Below are 24,521 nucleotides of genomic sequence, written 5' to 3'. Positions count from 1 at the left end.
TTTTGATGTAATCGACATGTTTATATCATGCACACCGGCGAGGCGGCAAACTCCTTTTGGATGATCGCGCCGCGCGGTCCTGACGCGCGAAATTTGGACTAGATATTTGACTGGGCTGGCACAAACAGATCATTTTTGATACTATTGAGCAAGAATTTCAACGTTAGAATATTAAAGTTTTTTGATTGTTTGTAGACAGAGGGTGGGGGTGAAAACAAATGCCAGTAAAAATGTTTTTAGGGTTGAACTTAATGCCAGCAGTGAAGTTTAAAATCATGGAATGGGACTTAATTTGTTTTGGTCATGAAACCAATAGCCAAGTAATAGAGTTATCTATTTATTTATCATTCAAGGTTATGTGAATCATTGCTTGCCTTGTTCCAAGTAAAAAATACCATTGTGTGTTTTTCAACTGGTTGAACTTGAGGCACCGTGTCCCCCGGATAGGGGCCAGCTGGGGAACCTATGCCCAATTTTTTCGAAAATCCCAATACACCGGTATCATTCTTGCCCAAGAACTAACTAAATTATATACCACACTTTGCTAGTTGTTCTGCACCATGTAGGCTATATTTTTTTATGATCTATTCAAATACATTATTCCAGGTTGTTAACATTGATTAATAGGAGTATTACTTGGTATGGCCAAGACTTTTCTTCTTCTTCCAACTTTTTGTAGTGGTGCTCCTAGATTTTTGCTGGTGCTCCTAACTTTTTGGGGTTAGGAGCACAGTGCTCCTAGGCCTAAAAGTTAGTCTGGAGCCCTGGCGCATCAATTTTCGTCTGTTTTCAGAACAAAATGTTTGCTAGCATACAAAATCGTAGCCGCCTACGCCACACAGGTGTGCTAGTACTACACCTATGATGCAGTAGAGGGGTAGTCCACTGGTAGTGGTGTGTGCATAGATACTATATTCATTCGCGGCCGAATATAAATGCTGAGTGCTAATCAGAGATGCAGTGTGTACTTTTAAAGTATCAGGATCCAACCTGCGACCCAGCCCCCCCCCCCCCCCCGAGAGTGAACACTCTACCGACCGTGCCATTATACCGTTTTTTTTTTTCTCTTTCTTATACATACAGAAGAATTCATTTCAAGACTCTTGCTGACAGTTGATAATACATTTAAGTACACAAAAATCCCGGACGACACTGCCCTACAGAACCTTTAATGCCCAGTCATGTCTTTAGTATTCTTGGCGTTCCTCCAAGCAAATTTGATTCACCATGAGGATTTGAAACGTACTTGCTCCGTCTCCCACCTGGATTTTCTGAGAGCTTTGTGTGGCCATCCTGATGGAAGTTATCACAGACCGCAGCCCAACTGAGGCACTCAAAACAACGTCCAAGGCCAGGGCGAAGGGGATGTACTCGCTAACCAATGATCCGCGACCTTGTAGATGTAGTAGAGGTTGAACTCCGTATATCTTATCACAAAGTTAACTTGCCAGATATAATTTTAGGGGACCCTCGAGGGGTTGTTTGTTTCACGTAAAACTAGACCGCGTGTCGTTAATGTTAAAGTAGAACTTTTAACTAGATTTGAAGTAGTGCATTCACTGCACATCCACCTTCGTACCATCAATAGCACCCCTGGACCACCCACTACACCTAGCAGACGACCCGGATCACCCCTAGACCACATTTTAGCCGTTTGGCGCCATAAGAATCAGACGTTTGACGTTAGTGCGAGTTTATATCACCTGGGTGAACTAAAAAAAGAAGTCTATCCCATTCGTGGTCTTCATTAAAGCAAAGAAGTTACAGAAAGCTACATTTTAGCAGCCCTGGAATTGTTTATATACAGTTTATACAGTAGCCGTCCTTCACTGTCCTTGGTGCTGAAGACACGGTCCATCAAACTTAAAAGGTGTTCGCCACGCTAGTAGATCCAACTTAGCGCGTCATGATCCTTTGTGAAATGAGGGACTTTCTAAGTTTCGTCGCGCCGAATGGTTAAATACGGTACGAATGTGCTGCATACGGACCACAAGCTAAATGAATTATGTGTGAGTAGTTTGCTTTCTGATTGCGAATTTATCAAACAGAGAAACGTGTCTTATATAAATAAGATGTACGAAGCGCCACCCAATGTCGTGTGATTTGTTCAAACCGCCACCTTCCTTTAAAATGCGCGAACAGAGCCAAAGGCTTAACCCATGGGAAGGACTAGTAGCTCTTCTACAAAGAACAGTATGTATCGCCTGTGACATGTTCTCGGCCTGTTTAACACAGTGCGAGCATTCATGTACACTAAGGCTCTACGTTGACGAATTGTGCTAGGGGACTTATTGTCGTTCACATGCCAGTCTTTCTCCTTCTTGTGCGCTCTACTTCAAAGACATAGACTCCGCAAATGTTTCCCATAAGTGATCAAAATTGTCTGCAAATAAAACACCGGAACAAAAGTGGGGACAACTCATTCGTTATCGTGCGATTTATCAAAAGGGAAAGAAATACACAGCTTCGACTTACGTATAAATTACAACATGCGTGATATCCACGCAGCACTTGGTGTTACGAGTTTTAGATGTTTATTCTCTTCTATCCCTGGACACAAACCTGACTAGGGATCATATATAGCTTAGTGATTCTTCATTCCTCATTAGAACGGATCTTTAATGATACAAAAAGTGGATTACATTGGATAGTGCCGTATATGTAGTGGCACTACGTTAGTGAATGCGCTTTGACCCGGTACGGTAGCTTGGAGGTTAGGGGTGATTGACGTCCTTATTTCCCTCCACTTTTAATGATAAGGTCCTTCCTGTAGTTCACTCTGTGACGTATTTCCTGTCATCCCCTGCCCCTGCGCCTGATTAGTACCAGGTGCAGAGGAAGATAGTAGTTGCCAGAGAGAAGCAATTGCAAGGATGAAAATAGCGCCTCATTACATACCCTGTGATACGGCTAAAGGGCGGCCTTTAAACTTGTTTGTTTGATGATTTTCTACATGATTTGCAAGGGTTAAAGCCAAGACCAGATGACTCAAATCACTACCGTGGAAAGGCCATGAGATTAGCTACATGGCAATTACGAAAGGCGGAAATTTGCTGCTGTGTATCTAAAGAGAATTTTGATGATCTGTATGAAAGCTCTAGATGAAAAGGTTTAGGGTTTGCATCCACCTGCGTCATAAGCGTCTTTAACATTCAAGAAATCAGGCAGAAATGTATCAAATTAAGGTTGACATTGAAGACTCTTTGCTTTATCATTGTAGGAAATTATAGTCCCTGCAATATTAAACAAATCTTGAATTAGTACAGGCCCAAAATAAATCAAAATAAATTCCAAAGATCAGAGAAAATGGTTCATTCCGACCGTTCCTCCTAGGGAAAATTAGACATGATGTAAAATCTCCTTCTTACAAAAGAAAAATATGACACACTCATGAAATTTTGACAAAATTTCCAAAACGACAATTTAGAATCACTGGATTTTCGACCAGTCCTCTTATCTTCTTCAGGACAGCTGAGGGCCCAATTTCTGATAACACGTGACCCTCTGAAAGTGTGACGTAAGGAACAGGTCAAAGGTGATAGAAAGTCAGTATCGGCCCCCGTCCCGGTTAATGAAATCATATGAGGTTATCCCACAAATATATTTTACAGCTTTTAAATCTCATCTTGAATTAACTTCTTGATAAGTCGTTAACCTTCAAGCTGAATCAATGGTATCCTGGAAAACCTGTATAAATACATTTATAAATTTGTGTTTGGAAATCTACATTGCCTTCTCTGCAAGCCATTTTCTTCTATCCCTTTGCAAAGTTCGCTAGGGTTTGTTTTACTTAAGCCCGAAGCCAGCCGCTTAGCAGTTCCGCCTGGTCCCTTGCAATTGTGACCAAAGCATAAGATAAACCGACTGTTTTGCCCGTGGAGGACTTATGGATTACCCAAAAGTTTCCTTTTAAATGCTGATGAGTGATGACGATTATACTTATAAATGACCCTAAACTCTGGTTTCAAACGTAGGCCCTGTGAAAATTCTGAGTTAAGATATCTTAATGTTTAGAAAATTTACAATTACGTTTTATACTTAATGCTTCCATTTCCAAGATTAAGAACGAAAATAAGCCATAGATAGCCGTAGCAAAAGATACTGTCTGGCGACACACACTATACATTCAATCCCCTTATTGCAAACTTTCTAGTCTTAAAGTCCCTGGTGATTATCTGAAATGTGGATGGTTCCAGTATGGTTTTCTTTCTTTTCTCAATTATTTTGGTTGGTTATGATTGGAGAATCTTTCACTCTGTCGTAACTCGGTGTTCTAAGTACAGGTTCGTGCTACCAAGGGAAATCTTCGACTCTCCACCGAAGTCGAAGCTATAGTTTGTAAGTAATTTAGAAAGTAAAACAAATTAACTTCAAGAATACATGTACACATATTGTGCACTGCCTACAAAAATGTAATCCACTGTATTCATTTTCTTACCCTTAAGTGATGTTCAGCAACACTTATAGCGGCCGACTCGATTAAACTTGGGCCCGTGGCGTGTCATTTAGTCCTTCCGCCTGGCCACAGAAAAGAAAGGTAGATAAGCAGTTTTCTCTCCCTATGGTGGTATCTTCATTTCCTCAAACTGTGAGGCTTTCCTTTCACACTGCTGTGATAAATCACACTAAGTAAACTTAGGTCTCTAATGACAAAATAGCCGTACTCTCAGCAGAAAATGAGGCATGTATACTATGCCATAAAGACAGTTTGTCAATATTACCCACATTCGCCAAGGACTGGAGGCTAAACACTATCTCTCTGTGTTCCGAACCTAAGCCCTGTCGTAAAATGTGATAATTTTACAGTGTATTTCTATACCTACTAAAGCCTTAAATATTGATTTCAATTTCAAGACAAAGCAATGCATTAATGACAATACATGTTATTCTCATTTCTTTCCCTTCTTGCTGCTCCATGCGTTTTTGATGCTGACGTTTACGTTGTATTCCCCTGTGCTGTGCTGGCTTTCGCTCACGCCTTGAGATAATTTTGCATGGAAACTTCTTGCAAAGTTTAGTAACCCTGTACATGTGTGCTAAGCAGATACCGTCTGTGAAAATCTTACAGTCTCTAACGACACGAAACCGTGGAAGAAAGCTAGACAGCGAAATCCTCAAGTTTGATTCGTAGCAATGCTTACAGCTGTTGTACAATGCCCCACACAACGGGACACATCCTCTAGCCATTTTGAGAAAGGTTGCTCTTACATTAAGTCTTAACGAGCTTAGCCTTGAGCTTGCCCTTTGGTCGTCCCACTGGATTCTATTTAGACAAGATGGATTGCCTACGTTTTCCGTGACAGGGCTGTCGTTTGCTGGATCTGTGGAAATGTACACAGGTGATTTTATAGTAGTCTGTAAAATAACTCCTAAGTTCCTGAAATTTTGGAGTTGTATCTTTGTACGTGACTGATGATTGTTTACCTGTCTGTAGATTACAGTCGTTTGCTGGGGTTGAGAAGATATACACTGATAATGGTTTACCTGTCTCCGAAAGATATGAGGCTTCGAAGCTCCTTGAAATTCTGGAGATGTGTTCTTTCACGTTACATTGATGATGAGTTACCTCACGAAAACCACTAAAAATGAACTTGTCCTTACTAATATTCTCTGTCATTCCTGATAACTAACATACATGTACTTCTTTAATAACACTTTCTGTGGATGTCTACTTCGTCTGAATTCAATTTTCACTTGAATTACCCTGACGAAGAAACATTGATTCTATCATTGGTGGTACTTGCGGACCTCCTTGTAAGCTGCTTCATCTGTTATGGTGCTTCCCAAGCGCTTTAAAATGTATAGCTCTAAGGCCATGAGCTGTATCCAGGGAGCTGGACGTGCGTTTTATTCCCAGACTCATTTATTCAATGGTGGAAGGCGGCTGGCGACATCATGTAGGGGGCATTAACCATCCAGCGGGAGGATGATAGTTTTGAATGGAGTTTAAAACACCATGGTCTTCGACGATAGCTCCTGCCTGAGGGTAGGTAAAGACAGAATGGTCATGGTCCATATATAACCGCATACACATACATTGTGAGAAGCAGTTTGAAGAATTCTTTACGTAGGCTGCTCACGTCCTCAAAAGTTTATCCCATGGAAACAGAGTCACAGCAAGTCCTCTGTAGCTGTGGTTTGACCTTAGATTTTAAAGAGAATCTGAATTTATTGTCAGTGGAGTTCCACACTGGGATATTGACATGCTTGTTTGATGTTCCTAGGTTCAACTGAGAATAGGAGAATATTCCTATGAAATATGAAATGTTGGGGGAAAGTTCGGAAAGACTATGACATCACTTTTGTTGAAAGTCGAAGTTACTCTTTTAGAGCATGAAACTAGCGTGGCATTTTATATATATATATGGAACAGGCATGTGCTGACAGCCATGTTGGTGTCCATATTTACATTTCAATGGATTGTAGCTCAAGCATACTTGTGTTCTACTGGCAACATTTGAATTGAAGTATTCTTCTGGTATTGTCTTCTTTTTTCGACAATGATTATTTTACAGGGTAAGAAGAGCAATGATTCACTCTGTGACGCTAAGACAAGCTAAGCTTGCCTCAGCAAAACCCTCATAATGAGATTAAAATGAGGAAAGGTGCGAGTGGGAGGCCTTGAATATGCAGGGAGAAGGGCGATAATTGCTGTAGTTTCACCGCCCACAGCTCCTCCTGCTACTTTACATTTCTTTGCGGTTCTTTCACACACCCTTGGGCCGTCCCCTGTTGAACACTCCATCCAAACAAAGATGGCGGCCAGTGCCGAACTGATACGCGCCGTTTTGAGTATCAAGACAAGGTCACGGAAAAAGTTAATAGGGCAGTCAAAATAGGTCAGATCAAGCATACAATTGTGACTCTGATACCGTGACAAGTTCACCAATCTCCTACAGTGCTTCAGAGGAATCAGACTTTTGTGAGAAACGAGATTTTTCGAGTCAAACTTGACCTATTTTTCGCTGGTTTCGCCATTGTTTCAACCCCAAATACGCACTTCATGGGGGTTTCGCGGCACCCGTTATAGGGTTACGGGACCACTGTCTTATCCAATATATACAAATATAACTACTTAAAAAGCTGCAAATGTCTTCACATTAATTGAGCAACATTCTCACAAGGGGGCAGCTGTAGATATACGGAGAGTGCTGTAGATATATGAAGGAAAAACCTGTAGATTTGGGGAGAAGACTGGAGAATAAAAGAGACGCATGGAGAAAGCTGGAAACAGATGGAGAAAGCTGGAGAATGATGGACAAAGCTGTAGAATTTGGGAGAATACTGGAGGATGCATGATAGAGAACCATGGAGAAAGCTGAAGAATGAAGGATAAACCTGTAGTTTTGGGGAGAATACTGGAGAATGATAGATGGAACCATGGAGAAGGTAGGAGTGAAGGAAAAACCTGTAGATTTTAGGAAAATCGCACAGCTAGAGAATGATAGAGACTGGAGACAGGCGGAGAGAGCTTTTTCTTCATTCTGCAGCGTTCTCCGTCTGTCTCAAGCTTTCTCATTTTTTTCTCCATGATTCTCCCGAAATCTACAGGTCTTTCCTTCATTCTGCAGCTTTCTCCCTCTGTCTCCAGCTTATTCCTCCATTCTGCAGCACTCTCCGTATATATATAGCTGCCCCCCTCTGAGAATGTTGCTCAATAAATGTGCAGCTTTTCAAGTAGTTATATTTGCATATATCGGATAAGACAGCGATCCCGTAACCGGGTGCCGCGAAACCCCCATTTGGTGCGTTTTTGGGGTTGAAAACTATTGCGAAACCATAGAAAATCCGGTGGAAAATTGGTCAACTTTGACTCGAAAAATCTCATTTCTCACAAATGTCTGATTCCTCCGATGCACTGTAGAAGATTAGTCAACTCGTCACGATAACGGAGACACATTTATATGCTTGATCTGACCTATTTTGACTGCACTATTGATTTTTTCCGTGACCATGTCTTGATACTCAAAACGGCGCGTATCAGAAGCCAAAAAAGTCAAGATGAGTCGATTGAATTATAGGAGATAAGAGTCTGTTCTGTTATAATTTCTTCTGCACTTTCCAGCATTGTTTTTCGTTCATGTAATGATTAAAGGAAAAAGACAGGTGATTGCCAAGCTTTGTCACCATGTTTAGGTTGAATTGTGAAAAACCATGAACTCCTGCATGGTATTGTCCTAAACAAAGGAACAAGAACAATATTGTCCTTTCAGAAACCTCCCTGGTGTGAACAAGGTGATAACACAATGTTTAGATCAAGGAGGTTATATAACCTTGGTCAGATACTCTCAGACAGGGTTATAGTTTATATAGCGAAGATGTTTCCTCTTGTTGTGTCAATGCGGGTTATATTGCTCATTTTCACCTACTTTGCTTTACCGCAAAGATGCAACATAACTACGCATTCTAAAGATACCCACCACGTCAGGGATAGCTATTCTCCAAGCAGAGGTTTCGATCCAGTTGGGTGGTTTTGTCCGGGATTTTTTACGTCCCTTCATAAGGGAGAGGGACTTAAAAAATCTCGGACAAAACTACCCAACTCGATCGAAACCTCTGCTTGGAGAAGAAGGGCTAGCGTACAGAACAAGCCTGTACAACCCAAAAATTTTCAGGTGCAGCGGGACAAGGGCCAAGTAATATGACTGAATATACGACAATCAGGTCAACAAACAGGATTCAGAATAGCCACATTATGTGCTAGTATCGGTGTGTATTAGCCTGGATACCACACCTACGGCGCTGGGAGTGACCCTGCCCGCCCAGAGAGCTTAGCCCGCTCGGCGTATTGGTTTACGGCCTTGGAAACTACGGTGGCTGCGAAACTCTATATGGCAGCTAAGAAGACAATCTGACAGAAACGGGTCAATATAGCAGACTGGGCCCGATAAAACGCACCTAAGCCGACCCGTAGAAACTGGTGACCAGGCTAGCGTGTATTGACAAAGCAAAAACAGAGAGTATAAATTCCAAATCTACCATCATGATCATGTAATATTGTTAATAAGTTTAAAAGTGAAATAAAGGCTCCCAATTGAAATATAGTGGAAATGCCCCAACCAGAATCACATGGAAATGATATAATAGTATTCTATTTCTTCAACCTATACGGCCCAGGGAATGTGGATGCATGAAGCATTTTTGCCAGACAGCTGAATACACATCACATTCAACGTATCCAGAACGTCAAACAATGTCCCTACCGCATATACACTGCATTTTAGACGCGGATGAGGTCGGGTGAGGTAGTATAGATATCTGTAGTATTTTATCCAGTTGCTTGAATAACTATTTTTGGCGTGTAGTGTAGATATTTCAAAACTGAAAGTTGATGAAATGCCAAATATGATATACAATCTCGGCTTTTCTTGCTATCAGTTGTACAAATCACCCGACGAAGAGGCCAAATAAGAATAGCATTTTTTATCCTTAGATTTTTTCTTGCAAACAGCATTTTTTTAACAAGGGGGTTGTTGGAACAATCCTGAAATCTGGATTTGAATGGATACCATTGTATGAGCATACTGCTGTCTGCCTTCTATGCATAATTAAAGATAATTGCCTGTAATGACATCGAGTAGAGGTGCGAAAACAATTAATCCATTGACAGATGACAGGCTGTCAACATGACGGATGGAGATGGATCAATACATGGAAGGAAATTTACCAAAATTTTGAATAAAGCTACTTACAAAAGTCTTCGCAGTGGGCTACAAACTTGAAATTGGGTGCAAACAGTACGCAAGAAGTTGGTTTATGTACATCGAACGACCAGATATTGAGTTTATCACTGCATACCTGGTTATCGGTAGATAAAGTCATAGATACCCCCCTAAAATAATATCAATATCTATGTTTTTTCAAATCTGATAAAGTATTCATTGTTTTGGTTCTACATTTATGGAATGTACAACACTCGCCGCATCCTCTGAAAGTTTTATGACACAGTTCTCACCAGAAGGGCTTGGTGTAGGCCAATGTTTATTGAGACAAGTTGATCCTATATTATTATCAATTATGGAAAATTAATGCAAATTTAGCTAGGAAGTTGTAACTATTTGAAATCAGTGATACCTGGCCCATATTCCTGCCAAATTTGAAGGGGATTGGCCACTCCAAACTTGAGATACGCGCGATTTTCCAGGTAGCCTTGAGTCACCTTGTTTTTTACCATTAGCTCGTCTTAGCGTCACAGAGCACTGAAAGTCAAACAGGGACACCAATATGGTGGCAGACACATCCATGAAGTCACTGGGAAACGCTGTATAGTATGTCTTCATGTTCATCAAACAAAAAAGTCATTATTATTATGTTTTGTTTTGTGACACAGGTTTGGAGACCAATATATTTCTGAAAACAGAAAGGATTTACCTTTGGCATCACAGTGAAACTTAAACTGCTGTTGCTAACGTGCTATTCCATCACAAGTTACTTTGATCTCAGTATATCAACTGCTTGTGTCAACCGTACAGCATCCACAGACTGTTATGGACATTATCATATCTCGACATGTATCAAATAAGCGTATTTCTGTGGACTCTTTGAACTACAACAGTATAAATGATTTCGTTTGGCGCTTCCATGGCTGGTCATGACAACACGTAGACAACTAAAGCAAAATCAGCCTGCGGGAATTTACATATTGCGTGGAATTTCCTCCTCCAGGCCTAGACATCACGAGATCTTGAGGACTGACATGAAGTCTCCTAGGGTATCTAAATACATATTGCCTGGCACTGCTAGGTGGGCCCCTGTCACCTCAAGATCTCCCAGTTGGGTCAGAGAAGATATCGTAGGTTTCAAAGGCCGTCTTGCCAGGGATTTTTTCTCCCTTGCAATTTGCATGTCATGTTTCCCCTAGCAAAGCATCTGTCACAGGTGAAAAAGCAGAACTTTTCTATATGCTCTATGGTCGTGGGAATATTTTTTTACGTGTTATATTAGTCCATTTTAGGCAGCAAAGCGAAAAATTACGTAAAACGTAACGTGTCCTATTTACGTGCGAGAGCAGTTAACGTCCAGTTTGGGTCATGTCCACATGTCGCGGTGTATCATGTCAAAGCCTGGTGTCATGAGCAACAAAGAACGTCATAAGTATGATCCTTAGCCATCTCTCTCTTTTATACAAAACATTGAAAAAGGTTTACGTCCACCGATATAACAGAATAAACTCCTGAACCAGTAACAACAAGTTGCAAGGAATCGTCGTGCATGACGTACTTCATATGTAATTCGACACCGCGTACTTCATCATGTGTTTCTAACTTACACGATAGCTAGTATCTTTAAAAAGTAGCTGACATTAAACCTTTCTTTGATACTCAGGCTATCTATGGTGATTCGAGGTTCGAAACTCTTACCAGTTTTAGCAAGATTTGATACAACCTAACCCCCGGACGGGTAGTTAATTTTTGCACGGCAAAACATAATAGCCATGCGTTTATCACGTGAACGCCACGTGCAGCGCATGTCGTTGAAATTCACAGATCAATCAATGTTTTTTTCCATCGCGTCAAGCAAGCGGCGGGTCAAACATAATGACTTTACTATCATTTGTCTGTAGACCACTTTGGATAGTTACTGTGCATTTTTTTCTGGTCTATGTTCTTCAAGCACAGCGCCAGAAGGGAAAAGACTGAGGTGGAAGATGATGGGTTACGCTAGCAGAATTTTACATCATATACATCAGTATAAATACATGCTCGCACGGCGTTAAACAGGCGGAGAAAAACTTACAGACCATGCATTTTCTTTTTAGAATAGTTGATATTTCTGCCCATGGGTTTAACATTTGGCTCTGTCCGCGCGGTTTTAAGATAAATACGTTTTGAATAAATTGGACGTTAACTGGTCACGTTACGTTACATGCTAACGTTTAAGTAGTTCTGCTACTTTCATCAGGGCTCATTGTCGTTCTTTACATGTGGAAGGAACTATAATGTCCATTTGTTTTATTCACCAACTTGATGAAACTATTCACAGATACTGTACGTGTTTAGTTATCTATCTACCCCAAGAAATATATTTTTTGTGCAAATAATGGTATCAGAAGAAAAATACGTTTGGAATCTGTCAAAATGTTTGGGCGTGAAGTACTTGCAATACTTGGGAATTTTTGCCCTGGACAGAAAATAAAATCTTATTGGGAGTAAATATAATAAAGTAGCCTCTGAAAGTTCATCAATGTTTATAACAAAACCTACCAGTCGTTTCAAATTGCCGTAGAGGGTAGCACGCTTTTTGGTGTAGTTATGGCAGTATAAGAAGAAAGTGACAGATGCTTGAAACGTTTCTTGTACTTTCCCAGGTATAATGCTCCGGAGGATGGTTCCGATTCAGACCAGTACAGAAAGTTGTCCTTGGGTGAGTATGCATACACAACACGAACGTTAACACTCACAGCTAATACGATATTCCTCTGTCGTTGCACAAGTACATTACGGCAATGTGCACTAACTACCCACTAATGGTCTGTGTGGCTAACAGAGTTATCCAATCTTCGAAATTCCGTTTGTGGATATGGTGGGCTGTTCTTGAATCCTGATTTTCTATTAAAGGACTTTAAGGAAAAGGACTTGAATTTGTTCTAACACGGAAAGTATAGAGTCATCACCAATGTTCGACCAGTCCTCGATCCGGGCCTATACGGGAGAACTGATAAGGCATAGGATACGATTGCTAAGAACACGTGACCCTCCAGGAAGATGACGTAATGAGAAAGTCGGTATCGGCCCCCGACCTAGTTTAATTACGGCTTACGCTAAGATGCCCTTGGGATTCGAAACAAAATCAAATCCTTCTCCATAACGTTATGTACCAACACAGATAATATTTCATGTTAATCGGCTTTTATATCTATCTTAGTTCTTGAGCTGTAGAATGCAAATATTGAAATATTCAAGGGATCATATATGCATTGTCTAATGTTTATTTGCAAGTTCCTGTCCGAGGGCTAATTGCAACATGAAACAATGCATAGAGAGGGTATACTGTACAGATAGTGCGAGTTAACAATGTTGACAAGTGGAACAAATGGCTATTCTAAGAACTACTACGGAATACAATCTACGCTTTTTGGGTTTGACTTTTTTTGGAAGACGATTATCATAACATCGATATCAACCTGATTTCCTACCAAACATGCGCCTCCATGATTTTCCTATTTTGATGACGTCCTTCAACATAGTTGCCATATTAATGTTGTATTTTGCGCCTATTTGTTGGTTGTGCAGACGCTCACCTGTCCAAGACGACTAAAGGAGCCAGCCCGCCGTCTGTGAGGTTCGTCCCGCCACAGCAGACCGACAACAGGCGCAGGAGAGAAGGGGTCGTTCACCAGGACTACAAGTTTCAAGGGTAACGTGTTTTACGTTATGTAATTATAACATCATTTCCATTTTTTTAATAACAGAAGTGGTACACATACAAGTGACTATCTCCCTACTGTGTCCTCTGTGTTTTCAAAGGTGTGTGGCCCAATGGCTAAGGAAACGGTGATGAGCACCGCCCTATACGCCATATATGGTGTTGAGGGGTAGTTTGCTTGACTTTAAAACATAGGATAACCGAAAAGTTTCAAAATCATTTCGAAAAAATATTGTTTCGAAAAAATTATATCCCTTACATTGTTATTTGATACATGTTTCCAATTGTTCACCCGTGGTAAGAATATTACGTCTTAACAATTAACAGAAAAGTCACAAACCTGAGATTGCATTCTCACGAACCGTACGCGCACCAAAGCCTGTATTTCCGCACATGAAATAAAGGCTTTTACCGCAAAGATCCATCAGACGAGAGGGGCTTAGTGCAGTCTGCCGTTACGCATGTCAAATGCCTTCGTAAAGTTTAGCAAGTAACTTTGTATTGCGCCTTTTGCAACACCCACAAAGCCGGAAATGAGAGGACGTCATACTCTAAGTAGCACTCGCTGACTGCCGACAATTTTGAAACCAAACCAGCAAACGTTGCAAATCACATACTGATTCCAAATCGACCGCTTTCAACGTATGAATCGCTATATTTGAACATGAAATATAGATGGCAGAGCTTGGGATCCCCAGTTCAGGGCTAGGAACTGTGTCCTGTAAGATCAAAAACGAAGAAATCGATCTTACAAATCCCTTGTGAAGATCTATAGCCTTCTCATCATCAGTTGAGTCCCTGTAATAAAAAGAAGAAAGGTTCCTGTTACGTATACGTTCTGTCCGTGAATAAAACATTGATACTTAGGTGGTATAGGAATACAGCCTCACTTGTGGTCCATAATAGAATGTTTGTATCTGGCCTTGTGGTTGGGTGAGTCACGTCGTGAGAATGACAAGGCGGAGGTTTACCAGAGTGGCACTAAACTGGTGCCCAACAGGAAGATGGAAGAGGGCGGGGGAGCTATGACTTGTAAAATTACCTCGTTGAGATGGGCGTACGTATTAGTTAGAGGATAGGAGGGGGCACAGCGAGCAGCAGCAGACAAGAAAATGTGTGACCTGACATGCGATGACGATGATGACGACGACGATAATGATGATACATGGATTTTGTGTGGGGAGGGAGCAGTATTTTTGGACATTTTAGTTATTCCTGTATTAGATGTACTTTTTATTACAGCCGTAATGAATTTTACTATATGTTTTTGCACTCTCCCCTGTTTTATGGTCATCGGTAAATGTCTTTCGTTTTAGCACATATTTTTACGCAATGCTATAAAAGGCACCATTGAGCTGAGCAGATGAATCTGTCTACACGCCCAGATATGTACAAATACATCTATACAGCATAAGGGCGTAGTGTATCACGATCAAGTTTCCATCGGGTCATCTGCATGGCCACTGCCGACTGACAAATCCCCTTGGCGCCGACTGTGCAACAGATTTACTTAGCTAAGATTGTCAGACTTCATCTCAGTAAATATAGAATCTTTTTTAAACAAAACCTGATACATATTAATATTGTATATTAGTCTTTCTTGGTACAATCTCCAATCTGGAGGCTTCATCGTAGACGTACGCATTATGGCGCGCAGGTTATTTCCGCATGTTTGTAGTCACTTAATGTTTTACGATAGGAAAGCATGCTTTTGAGTAAAGCCTTTACCGGCACATATGCCATCGATCTCATTTCAAGTCATATACTATACATCTCTATCGTTATCTACAAAATGTGAACATCTTTCCCAGAAAATTGGTCGACTCTTTCTCTACCGTGGTAAACCCATTTCCCTGAAATCCTGAGATAGGGTTCTTCCGTCAAATGGATATTTTTGCCCATAATATCTTTATTTAATATCATAAAGCGTGGAGGAAAATGACGGTTCATTAGTTGCCTGGTTTGAAGAGTGTTGTATGCATGATCACCCTAAGTATATCCTTATTACTGTAACTCCGTTATGAATAATGAAATGAGTATATTTCAAATATTCATGGTCGACTTAAGAAAAGAAGAATGTTTAGATGTGATACTGTGTTATTTCTTTTTACATAAAACCGTAACAAAATATCGTTTTCTAGACAGACCGTCGCCAGTGAGCGTTATGTTTTAAAGTTTCGCTTATATGTTTTATGTTTTATATTCCAACTGCTCGATTTCCTTTCTACCTTTCTGCAGTCTGCATACTTAAGATTTGGTCGCTGGTAGTTGGAACTAAATTTAGATGCGCGCTTTTATACCATTAGGTAGGTACTTCGACCTTAAGGACCTATGGTCATTAAGATGCAGTGTACGCTACATTTCTCGACAGTGTTCTGGGGTTGATGTAGTTCCATTAGAAGGGAGTGAGTACAAACCTTGGTTTTGAAGTATCCCTACAAACGCGTCAATGTCTTCTCACAAATGGGTTTGAAATTGTAGCGACCATTCTAGAATTCTAAATTTAGTAAGGTGAATCTTATCTTTATACAGAAGTTACATACCATATACTGACATGTGGCAATCCTTTTATTGGAAATATAGAAAAGTACATATTTAGAACGCCTAAATGTTAGAAATCCCACTATAATTGTGCAATTACATGTATATACATTTAGACTACCCTCTACATTGCATAGTATTTTTTGTAGATTATCATTATTAGATACGTTGATGATCCAGGTAATGAGATACGCCAAAAATAGTTATTCAAGCAACTGGATACAATTTTCAAAATGTTATCATTTTACTTGAGTAACTATTTTGGGTGTATCATTATTAGATTAGTTTCCAAAACTGTCAGTAGTAAAATTTGCCATATATATATTGTATACAGTTGTTTTCCCCATATATATGACCAATGCTCAATTTTTATCATACATCAATGCACATGGTTTTGCTTTAACTTATGTTTGCAGAGGTTCATCCAGAAAACTAACCAAACACGGGGATCAGGGGATCAAGCGAATCACCACCAGCATTTTTGATTTTGAGATAAAAGGTTAACAGAAGGCACCCAATTAGTTTACCTAGCATTTGGTCTGTGTGATATGGCTTTGGGCTTGCATTCCCGGATAAATGATACAGTCCAAATTAACTTAAAAGATTTTTAGCAACAGACCATTCTAGGTCTTCCAGTAAGATATATTTTTAACAGCCAGATTGTGCCAAACTCACTGTGTGAAATATACAAATAGATATCCAGGCGGCAAAGTCTGCATCAAATGTGTACATGATGAAACGTACAGAATCGATCGAGCGTCACTTTGGTCTGGATGGCGTGAAAATCTCTGTCCATTACGTCCCTATCATGTCAAACCGGCACACATATTTTCGCCTGTTTCAAACGTGTAAACGCCCTTTTATCGCAACTCTTTGGAGACAGGGAAGGGTCTACGGTTTCAGATTTGGTCCCCAAAAAACTAGAGTTCGGGATCTCATAACTGATGTAAACCTCTGTAACGTTGGGTAACATAAATTCGTGGGGTACTTAAATTCGGGATTTTTCGAAAACGGGGTATTTAGGGATATGTGCTAGATGTAACATCAGTAATACCGCTAGAAATGCAAACTTGACAGACTAACGCATTCAGAACACTGTCTGAAAAGCTTCGATAACCATGCATTAGAAGTTGGCGACGTCAAAAACTCTCCGTCCCTTATTGACAGTCTGGGGGCTTCGTGGGAGACTCACACTGCACGGTTGTTCGCTGGTTTATAAGACAAATGTCACATCTCCTGCCTGCTAAACACAATTATTTACAAGAAAACTTATTACAATCTCTTTTGTTAACCTGCAACTGGATTCTAAGTGTGATCAATGATCAAAACTCCTCTTTGTTGCTACAACCTACGGCACGTGTATTTTCCCGCCGCCATATTGTTACCCAGAATCATGTCGTCAAGCAGACGACAAAAGGTTTGTGAGGAACACTTTTTTGTCTAAATGTTGCGTGTGATAGTGGACTGAAGACGATATTTTCCTCAAAGTTTGCTCCTAACACAACAAGGAACACATGGACATAGTAGTATAACCATTGCTACGGCATCCAGCTAACTTGCCATGAATAATGTATACGTTGCCATGACGGTGGGGATCGACTTTGAGTGACGTTCTACCGACTCAACAAACGGGATGTTAGCAAAGGCCTGATGTGTGCGGTGCGGCCGTTTTTTCGTGTATTTTTTTTTACTTGGACACGTCTATATCCATAGCACTGCTAGATTGATTTCAGTCAACCATTATCGGAAAAATCCCGAATTTATGTTACCCAACGTTAAGTGACATAGACTATGATGCCATCATTTCTTCCACATCTGATACACCTCACTGATGCATGTGTCGTAAACTGCGCATGAAGTAGTGAAACCAGGGAACTATTTTCTAACGGCCCACTGACATCTGTTTGTTGACCTGGTGGTCTGGGACATCAAAGTTACAATATGCATAAAACTACCAGTGTTAAACTATGGTACGTCAATATTGAACTTATTAGAAACAAAGAGAAAAGTTTTGTCTTCGGTTATTTCCAAACTCCGCTGATTATACCAAATTGATTTCTTAGAATTGCTAAACTCACCTAACTTTTCTTAAATTTATTTTCCGGTGACTACGCTGTTACATATTTCTGCAAATTGTCACTAGTAGAGCGTCCTTATACTGATCCCGAATGTTCAACTCCCGGATTTGAACAGCGACTGTGACAAAGATAGAATGCTCTTTGACTCTCTCAACGAACTCTGTCTCTAAGGACATGGGAGCCAGACATATTTAGTAACCTGTTAAAGCTAGAAGTGATAAATGTATTACCCGGCTGAAACCGGGAATTCTCTTAAGCCTCCTGATCCAGCTAAGACGTCCACAAGGTGTCAAGCAATCGCCCACAAGTCTAAGACAATCATTCACACAAAACGTTGCCCTTAAGTTCCTTAAAGGATTAATCTTTTGAAGAAAAGACGCCTGCATTTCTAAATCAGTGAGTATATCTATAGAACATCGAGGGCTTTAGGCTTCCAATGTAGTTCGGAGAAACGAGATTGGCGTCTAAAAGACCCCTAGGAAAATTATTCGGTGAAAGCACTATCTTTAAACGAAGCGTTATCGTGTACGTAATAAATAGGAGACTTGCTGTCTGGTGTACAAAGTGGTTTTCCTGACAAGGTCGCTAACTAGACTCACCTACGTTAGCTTTGGGGCATGTGCGTATTGGTTGGATCAATCGTACACATGTATATAGTGTGCCGTATCACACGAACCCCAGACAAATTGCCGATACGTCTTAAGCATTCACAGTCACGGAGCTAACACCTTGAGACATCTAGTCTTGACTTGAGCCTTGCAGTGTTAAGTAGACCTCATGTTAATGAATATAAAGTGTATCTTACGAAACAGATTTGAATAGAGAAGGTCAAAACGAGTAGTTTGGGATTCATTCTATTCTTGCTCCGGTGCGCCCTTCTGATCAATTCGAGTTCCTTGCCAAATAGTCTGCCAACAGTTTTGTTTGGCAAGGAAGCGATCAAAGGAGCGAACTAGAGCTAGAATAGGATAGATACCGGGTTACAACACTAAAGCAGCCGAGCAAATTGAACTGGCTTGCGTCTGACTAAATAAATATTCTTTTTCTTCATCTTCTTATCTTCACAGAGACGTGATGCTTGCAAGTGCGCCATCTGGTGTAACGTAAATGTATCGCAACAGTCAATGATAGACCTGTTGTATAGACCGTAACCAAAATTGAACGCATAAGTTATGACTATAATGCGTGTGAATGCAATATCCAATGACCAAAGCCTATTTCACGACGACTGACTTTTGCCAACCATTTAGATCATTGTGTACCTCGAAACACAGGTTCAAGCAGGACCATGCTGACCAGGCGCCGTGTCCGGAGAACACGTGGCTCAACCTGTCCCGGATGTCCACCTGTGCCAAGGAGACCAAAGATCTCGCACAGAAGTTCGAAGTAAGTGGACATTTGGATAGTGAAGGGGACAGTCGCGATTGTATGAGACAAGAGAAATGCATATTTATATGAACAGAGAAATCATATATTCTGCTCGACGATGATAAAACCTTGGTGTATTTAGTCAATAGATCTTAGAAGAAAGCAGTGCTGATGTTCGCTCCTAAATCGGTAGAGGAAGCTTCAGCATCGGGAATAGATGGAAAGTGGGAAATTATTTTAATGCCGTTCTATGTTCTTTCCACAAACAGACCGAAGGACATCCGAAACACAGGAAATGGTCGGAATTGCAACGAGAAGAAGGTAACATCTATGTTGGACAGGAGATGCGTTTACATGGATATTTGTGGTAATCAATCCATGCAATATTAATTGTGCGACTGAAATCCTGGATAAGATCATAGCTCTGCATTTCATAATAACGCATTTCCTAATTTCTGCGGCATTGGACATTGTATATGGTCCTCAATCACGGAAAAGAACACATGTCTATAAATATATGGGCACCATACTCACGCAAACGAATCTTTGACAGCTCCGCGAAATCGACGTATCTCAGAACAAGTGCATGACCGACAGAGGTTCACTTCAACACGCTGTCAGCAGGGGGCGCTGGAGCACGGTCCAGCTGACACAGGCGCGACGAGGCGGAGGTCAACGCCAGTTAGACCATTGCTGGAGCTTGTGGTAAGTGGTCATCAAAGTCAACACGAAACTTCAGTCAGACTACGTACATAAAAATACGTAAAACCTTTCTTTTAAAGAAAAAGTCATGTGAATATGTGTGCGCGTGCGTTCGTGTGAGTGAACGCGCGTGTGTGTGTGTGTTTGTGTGTGTGTGTGTTTGTGTGAATGTATACCTGTGTGTATGTGCACTTCTGCATTGCAGTTTCTGTATGTTCTGCCAGAGGGAGTGAAGTGTGCTATCTCTAATTATTGTATCTTTATTTCCTGCCTGCTAGATTTTTGGCTAAGAAAGAAAACAAAAATGAAGAAAGTTGCACAACGGGTTTCATTTTTTATTGTTGTTGCCGTTTCTGATGTTACTTAGCGCAGAGAAGATGTGACGGAACTGATGTTCTCTATCAGCTACCAGCCGCATACCGAGCTGCTTACTCTCACGGTTATAAAGGCGCGGAATCTCACCAGAACACAGTCACAAACCCCAGGTAAAATCTGTGTGTTTCTGTACTGCAGTTTCTGTTTGTTCCGCCAGGGGAAGCAGTGCAGTTTTAGCATACTCTGCCATCAGCTTATGCACTTTTTGTACACACCTTGTATAGTCGTGTATCTGACATTTGAAGACTGCATTCATGGACAGGATAACAACTTGAAGGTTCCTATTCACAACCGGTATCTATATGTACAATCACCAGCCGACGTTTCGGTCATCTTCCTCAGGGTAATACTGACTGGTAGTATTCCACACTGCCGCTAGGTGCCGCTGCGGACAATGCGGTCCCAAACATCACAAGTATTACCATACATGCGGTTCAAACGTAAATCATTTTTAGAAGTTATAGATCCTAAAACCTCTAAAAATAATTTACATTTGAACTGAATATATGGTAAGTGAACGCTCATATTTTTTTTGTTATTATTCATTCCCAGATTCCTACGTAAAAGTGACTTTGATGTACGGTGAGAAGAAAATAGACCGGAAGAAGACCTCGGTACGAAGCGGCTCCCTTAACCCGACTTTTAACGAATCCTTCATGTTTGACGTCACGAGAGAAGACATGAGAAGCGTTTCCCTTACACTGACGGTAGCAGAGGTGGAACAGTAAGAAATACTTCTTATGGCATTTTTGAAAATTTCTATGATAAAAGATTTATACTTTGAGACATTGTTTTCTATGTTTGTCGCGTTTATTGTTGGATAGTGTCAATTCAAAGTATCCTTCCAAAATGTCGCTTTCAAAAACATTGCTACACACACATCATCACATGCGTGAAAACGTAGAGACACCTTCTTGTACATCCTTCTGATTGAACTTTCAATACATAAATAAATCGTCCCCAGCATACTTTGCGCAGAAAGTACGGTCTTCCTCCCAGGATGGTCTGTGGGACGAGGCGCCAGTAGCCCCCATGCGGCCGTATGATGTATTACACAAAATACACATATTCTGTTGTTATCTCCATGAAAAATGGAGATATAGTTTTGGGTGTGTCTGTGTGACTGTCTGTCTGTTTGTTTGTTTGTGTTTCCGGACCACTGTAGTCAGCATAACTCAAGAACCGCTTGATGGATTACGATGATATTTGGTATGTGGGCAGGTGTTGTGAAACCGAAATTCAAGGTCAATTTTGGGCCCCCTGGTATGTGACCTTGGTACTGCAGCAGAAATTCCATTTTTGTATCTCTTGACCTGGACGTGCTATGGTCTTGATTTTTTGGTGGAAGATAGCTTGTGGTGTAATGAAGACGTGGTGTGGGTTTCGGTCCCCTAGCAGCTTGCTCAGAAACTGCAGGGGCGTTGTGGTGAAAATCTTCTAAGGAGGATAACTGAAGGAAGGAACGATGGATTTCCATGATATTTAGTATACAGGTAGCTTAGACAGAGATGTACACAATGAAGTGATAATTATATTAATCAGGACTTCATTTGCATAACTAATGAGGTAAATTTATATTTGCAGTGTTTTCCATTATCTCACAAATACATGTAACATATGGAAAGTGGAGCATCAACAGATACCAATTATGCCAATAAATTCATAATTTGCATAATTAATGCAAAAACACCATAATTCATCTAATTGGAAAAAATTACAGGACTGTCAATATTGCAACATGTGTAAGTTAGATAAAGGTGTTTATGACCAAGCATATATTTGCATGAATAGAATTGTTCATGGAGATATGAGGTCGTGGAACACTTGTTGACCTTGTTGTTGTTTTAACTATAGGGGCATGTTAGGGAAGTGTGAGATCGGACCGTGGACAGAACAGTGGCGGGAAATGATGGACACGTCCCCGAAACCCGCCACAAGGTGGTGCCAGATGAAAGAAATCACACCTTCCTGCAAGAGTCCAGCGGTGTAGGGTATTCGTTCTTTCATATACAAAGTTAAAGTTTCAACACCGTATGGTGTATAGGGTGGCAGGTACCTCCATTCGTCTAGCCCTGTGGGCCAAACAACTAAGAGAGCACAGACAAAAGAACATCATGTGGCTATAGCTAGTTCACTGGTAACACCGTGTGTTCAACCTCCATTCTCTTTGATATAAGTGCTCAGTGCTAAGTATTCAGAGAAAGCATTTTAAAGTATTTGGTATTGTTGCTATTGGAACATTGTATACAGCTAAGTATTCTTTCAAATTTCTCGTCCTTGAAGAAGGATTTCGCATTTGATATCGAATTTATTCTTTAATTGATATAGTCGCCTTAAAACTTGTTTCACTTAATAATATATCGAAACAAACGCTGGTATGAGGGGACCAACTCTTCACTGTGCCTAGCTTCGAGCAAATGTCAGATTATGTGATATAAACATGTGGTTGGTACTGTGTTCGTGTTTGTACGGACCTGCAAAGAAACTGTAATATCACAAAATAGACGACAATGAACTGCAATACTAGCGTGATAAGAGTGGGTTCTATCGTGTAGCCTAAAGGCTTGTAAACGAAATGTGTCGTATCGTTTTTCGTCTATTTCAGAATATTGAGGTATCGTTTGCTCATCTATAATGTGCGTGGTTATGTGGAAGTACTTTAAGAAATGTTAAAGTCTTGTCTATATCAAAAGGGGCCAAAAAGTTATGATGACTTACTGTTTACAAGTTGTTAACATTTTGCATCATGTACAAACAAACAGTGAACACTATCATTTGTTTGAACTAAGATGGGTACACCAAAACAGTCTCAATAAAGACTTCTCCTTATCGTTATCAAGGATATCGCCGTGTTCTAGTGCTTCATTGTTGTGATAAGGCCTTATGTGCATTGCATCTTGGCGAAGGTAATGTATCCTGAAATTATAGTTGACGACCGCAGAAATAGGGCAAAGCTATCTTTATATATAATATACCTATTGATTTCATTCATGACATTTTACAAATGTTATAAGTAAGCCGTCTGCATCATTATCTCAAACCATCAAAGCAAAGGTAACTGTTGTTTGATCGCTCTGAAGTAGGGACCCCATAACCCTTCTATGACTTAATCAATCACAAAAATTGCTTACACCTTAAATGTCCATATTAGATTCATGGTATATTCTTCCATTAATGCAGATATTGACCTAGCTAGCTCTTGATAATTGGCTATAGACACAGCAGCTTTATTCCCTGAGGGGTGAAAAACAAAACATCACAAAGATTGTATTGAAGTTACATGAATCAAGACGGTGGACCTGACATAAAACAATTGACATTTGTTCAGCAAAATCTATTGTGCCAATCAGAGCGTACATTGTCTGATATTACAGTACAAGTGTCTTCTGGAAAAAAGACGAAAAGATTGGTTTGAGGTATCTGTATCTGTATCTATCTGTATCTCTATCTATATAGCCGGTATAACCGCCATAAGCCGTAACACACGAGCTTCGCAGGCACGCGGCGCGGCAGCAGCTGGTTATATTACACCTTAACGGTCTGGTACGCCTAGTCTTTGCATAAAAGACTAGTAGTCTTTGCATAAAAGACTTTCATTTGAGGTGACGCATATCAAGCTAAGGAGGCTCCTTCGGTGTCTCTTATAATAGAAAAGGAATGATAACACAATAGTTTGGTCATTTCGTAACGAAATAAGTTAATAGATAATAATAATAGTAACTAGAGTTCCACGAACACATTATCTTCGCCAAATAATCAAGGCTTATTATGGAGTGATTAATATTCACATGCCTATCACCCCCTGCAAATTTGATCATGCACCATACTATTTGGAAGTTATGATGGGGCGAATGAGTGTACTCTCCAAGCAGAGGAGTCGGTTGGTTTTTGACGTGTTTTTAGGTGTTTTTGTCAGGCTTTCCATTTTGTCCCCTTTTCGTTATGTCGCCAACCGTGTTGAACAAAAATGCCTAAACTGAACGCGTTAAAAACCAGCAGGACCCACACCTTTGCCTCGAGAATAGTTTATTTATTTGACCTACATGTACGTTTATGCAAGGCCATCTGTTTACATGACCTTTAATACACTGT

The 24,521-nt window shown here is 40.5% G+C and overlaps 1 protein-coding gene across 1 annotated transcript in view; it reads left to right on the top strand.

Annotated features, from left to right (window-relative positions):
• LOC136446264 (synaptotagmin-C-like) overlaps positions 1–23,273 on the top strand; it is a 31,676-nt gene extending 8,403 nt beyond the window's left edge. Inside the window, exons 2-9 of the mRNA XM_066444602.1 lie at positions 12,308–12,363; positions 13,233–13,356; positions 19,259–19,370; positions 19,622–19,673; positions 19,906–20,057; positions 20,422–20,539; positions 20,982–21,153; positions 22,284–23,273. Of these exons, the coding sequence (XP_066300699.1) occupies positions 12,308–12,363; positions 13,233–13,356; positions 19,259–19,370; positions 19,622–19,673; positions 19,906–20,057; positions 20,422–20,539; positions 20,982–21,153; positions 22,284–22,419 (922 nt within the window). The 3' untranslated portion in view covers positions 22,420–23,273. The remainder of the gene's footprint in view (positions 1–12,307; positions 12,364–13,232; positions 13,357–19,258; positions 19,371–19,621; positions 19,674–19,905; positions 20,058–20,421; positions 20,540–20,981; positions 21,154–22,283) is intronic.
• The last annotated feature ends 1,248 nt before the right edge of the window (positions 23,274–24,521 follow it).

Source organism: Branchiostoma lanceolatum, chromosome 1, assembly GCF_035083965.1.
Source record: "Branchiostoma lanceolatum isolate klBraLanc5 chromosome 1, klBraLanc5.hap2, whole genome shotgun sequence".
Taxonomy (NCBI): domain Eukaryota; kingdom Metazoa; phylum Chordata; class Leptocardii; order Amphioxiformes; family Branchiostomatidae; genus Branchiostoma; species Branchiostoma lanceolatum.
Note: the sequence above shows the minus strand (reverse complement) of the source record. Positions and strands in the feature narration are given on the sequence as shown.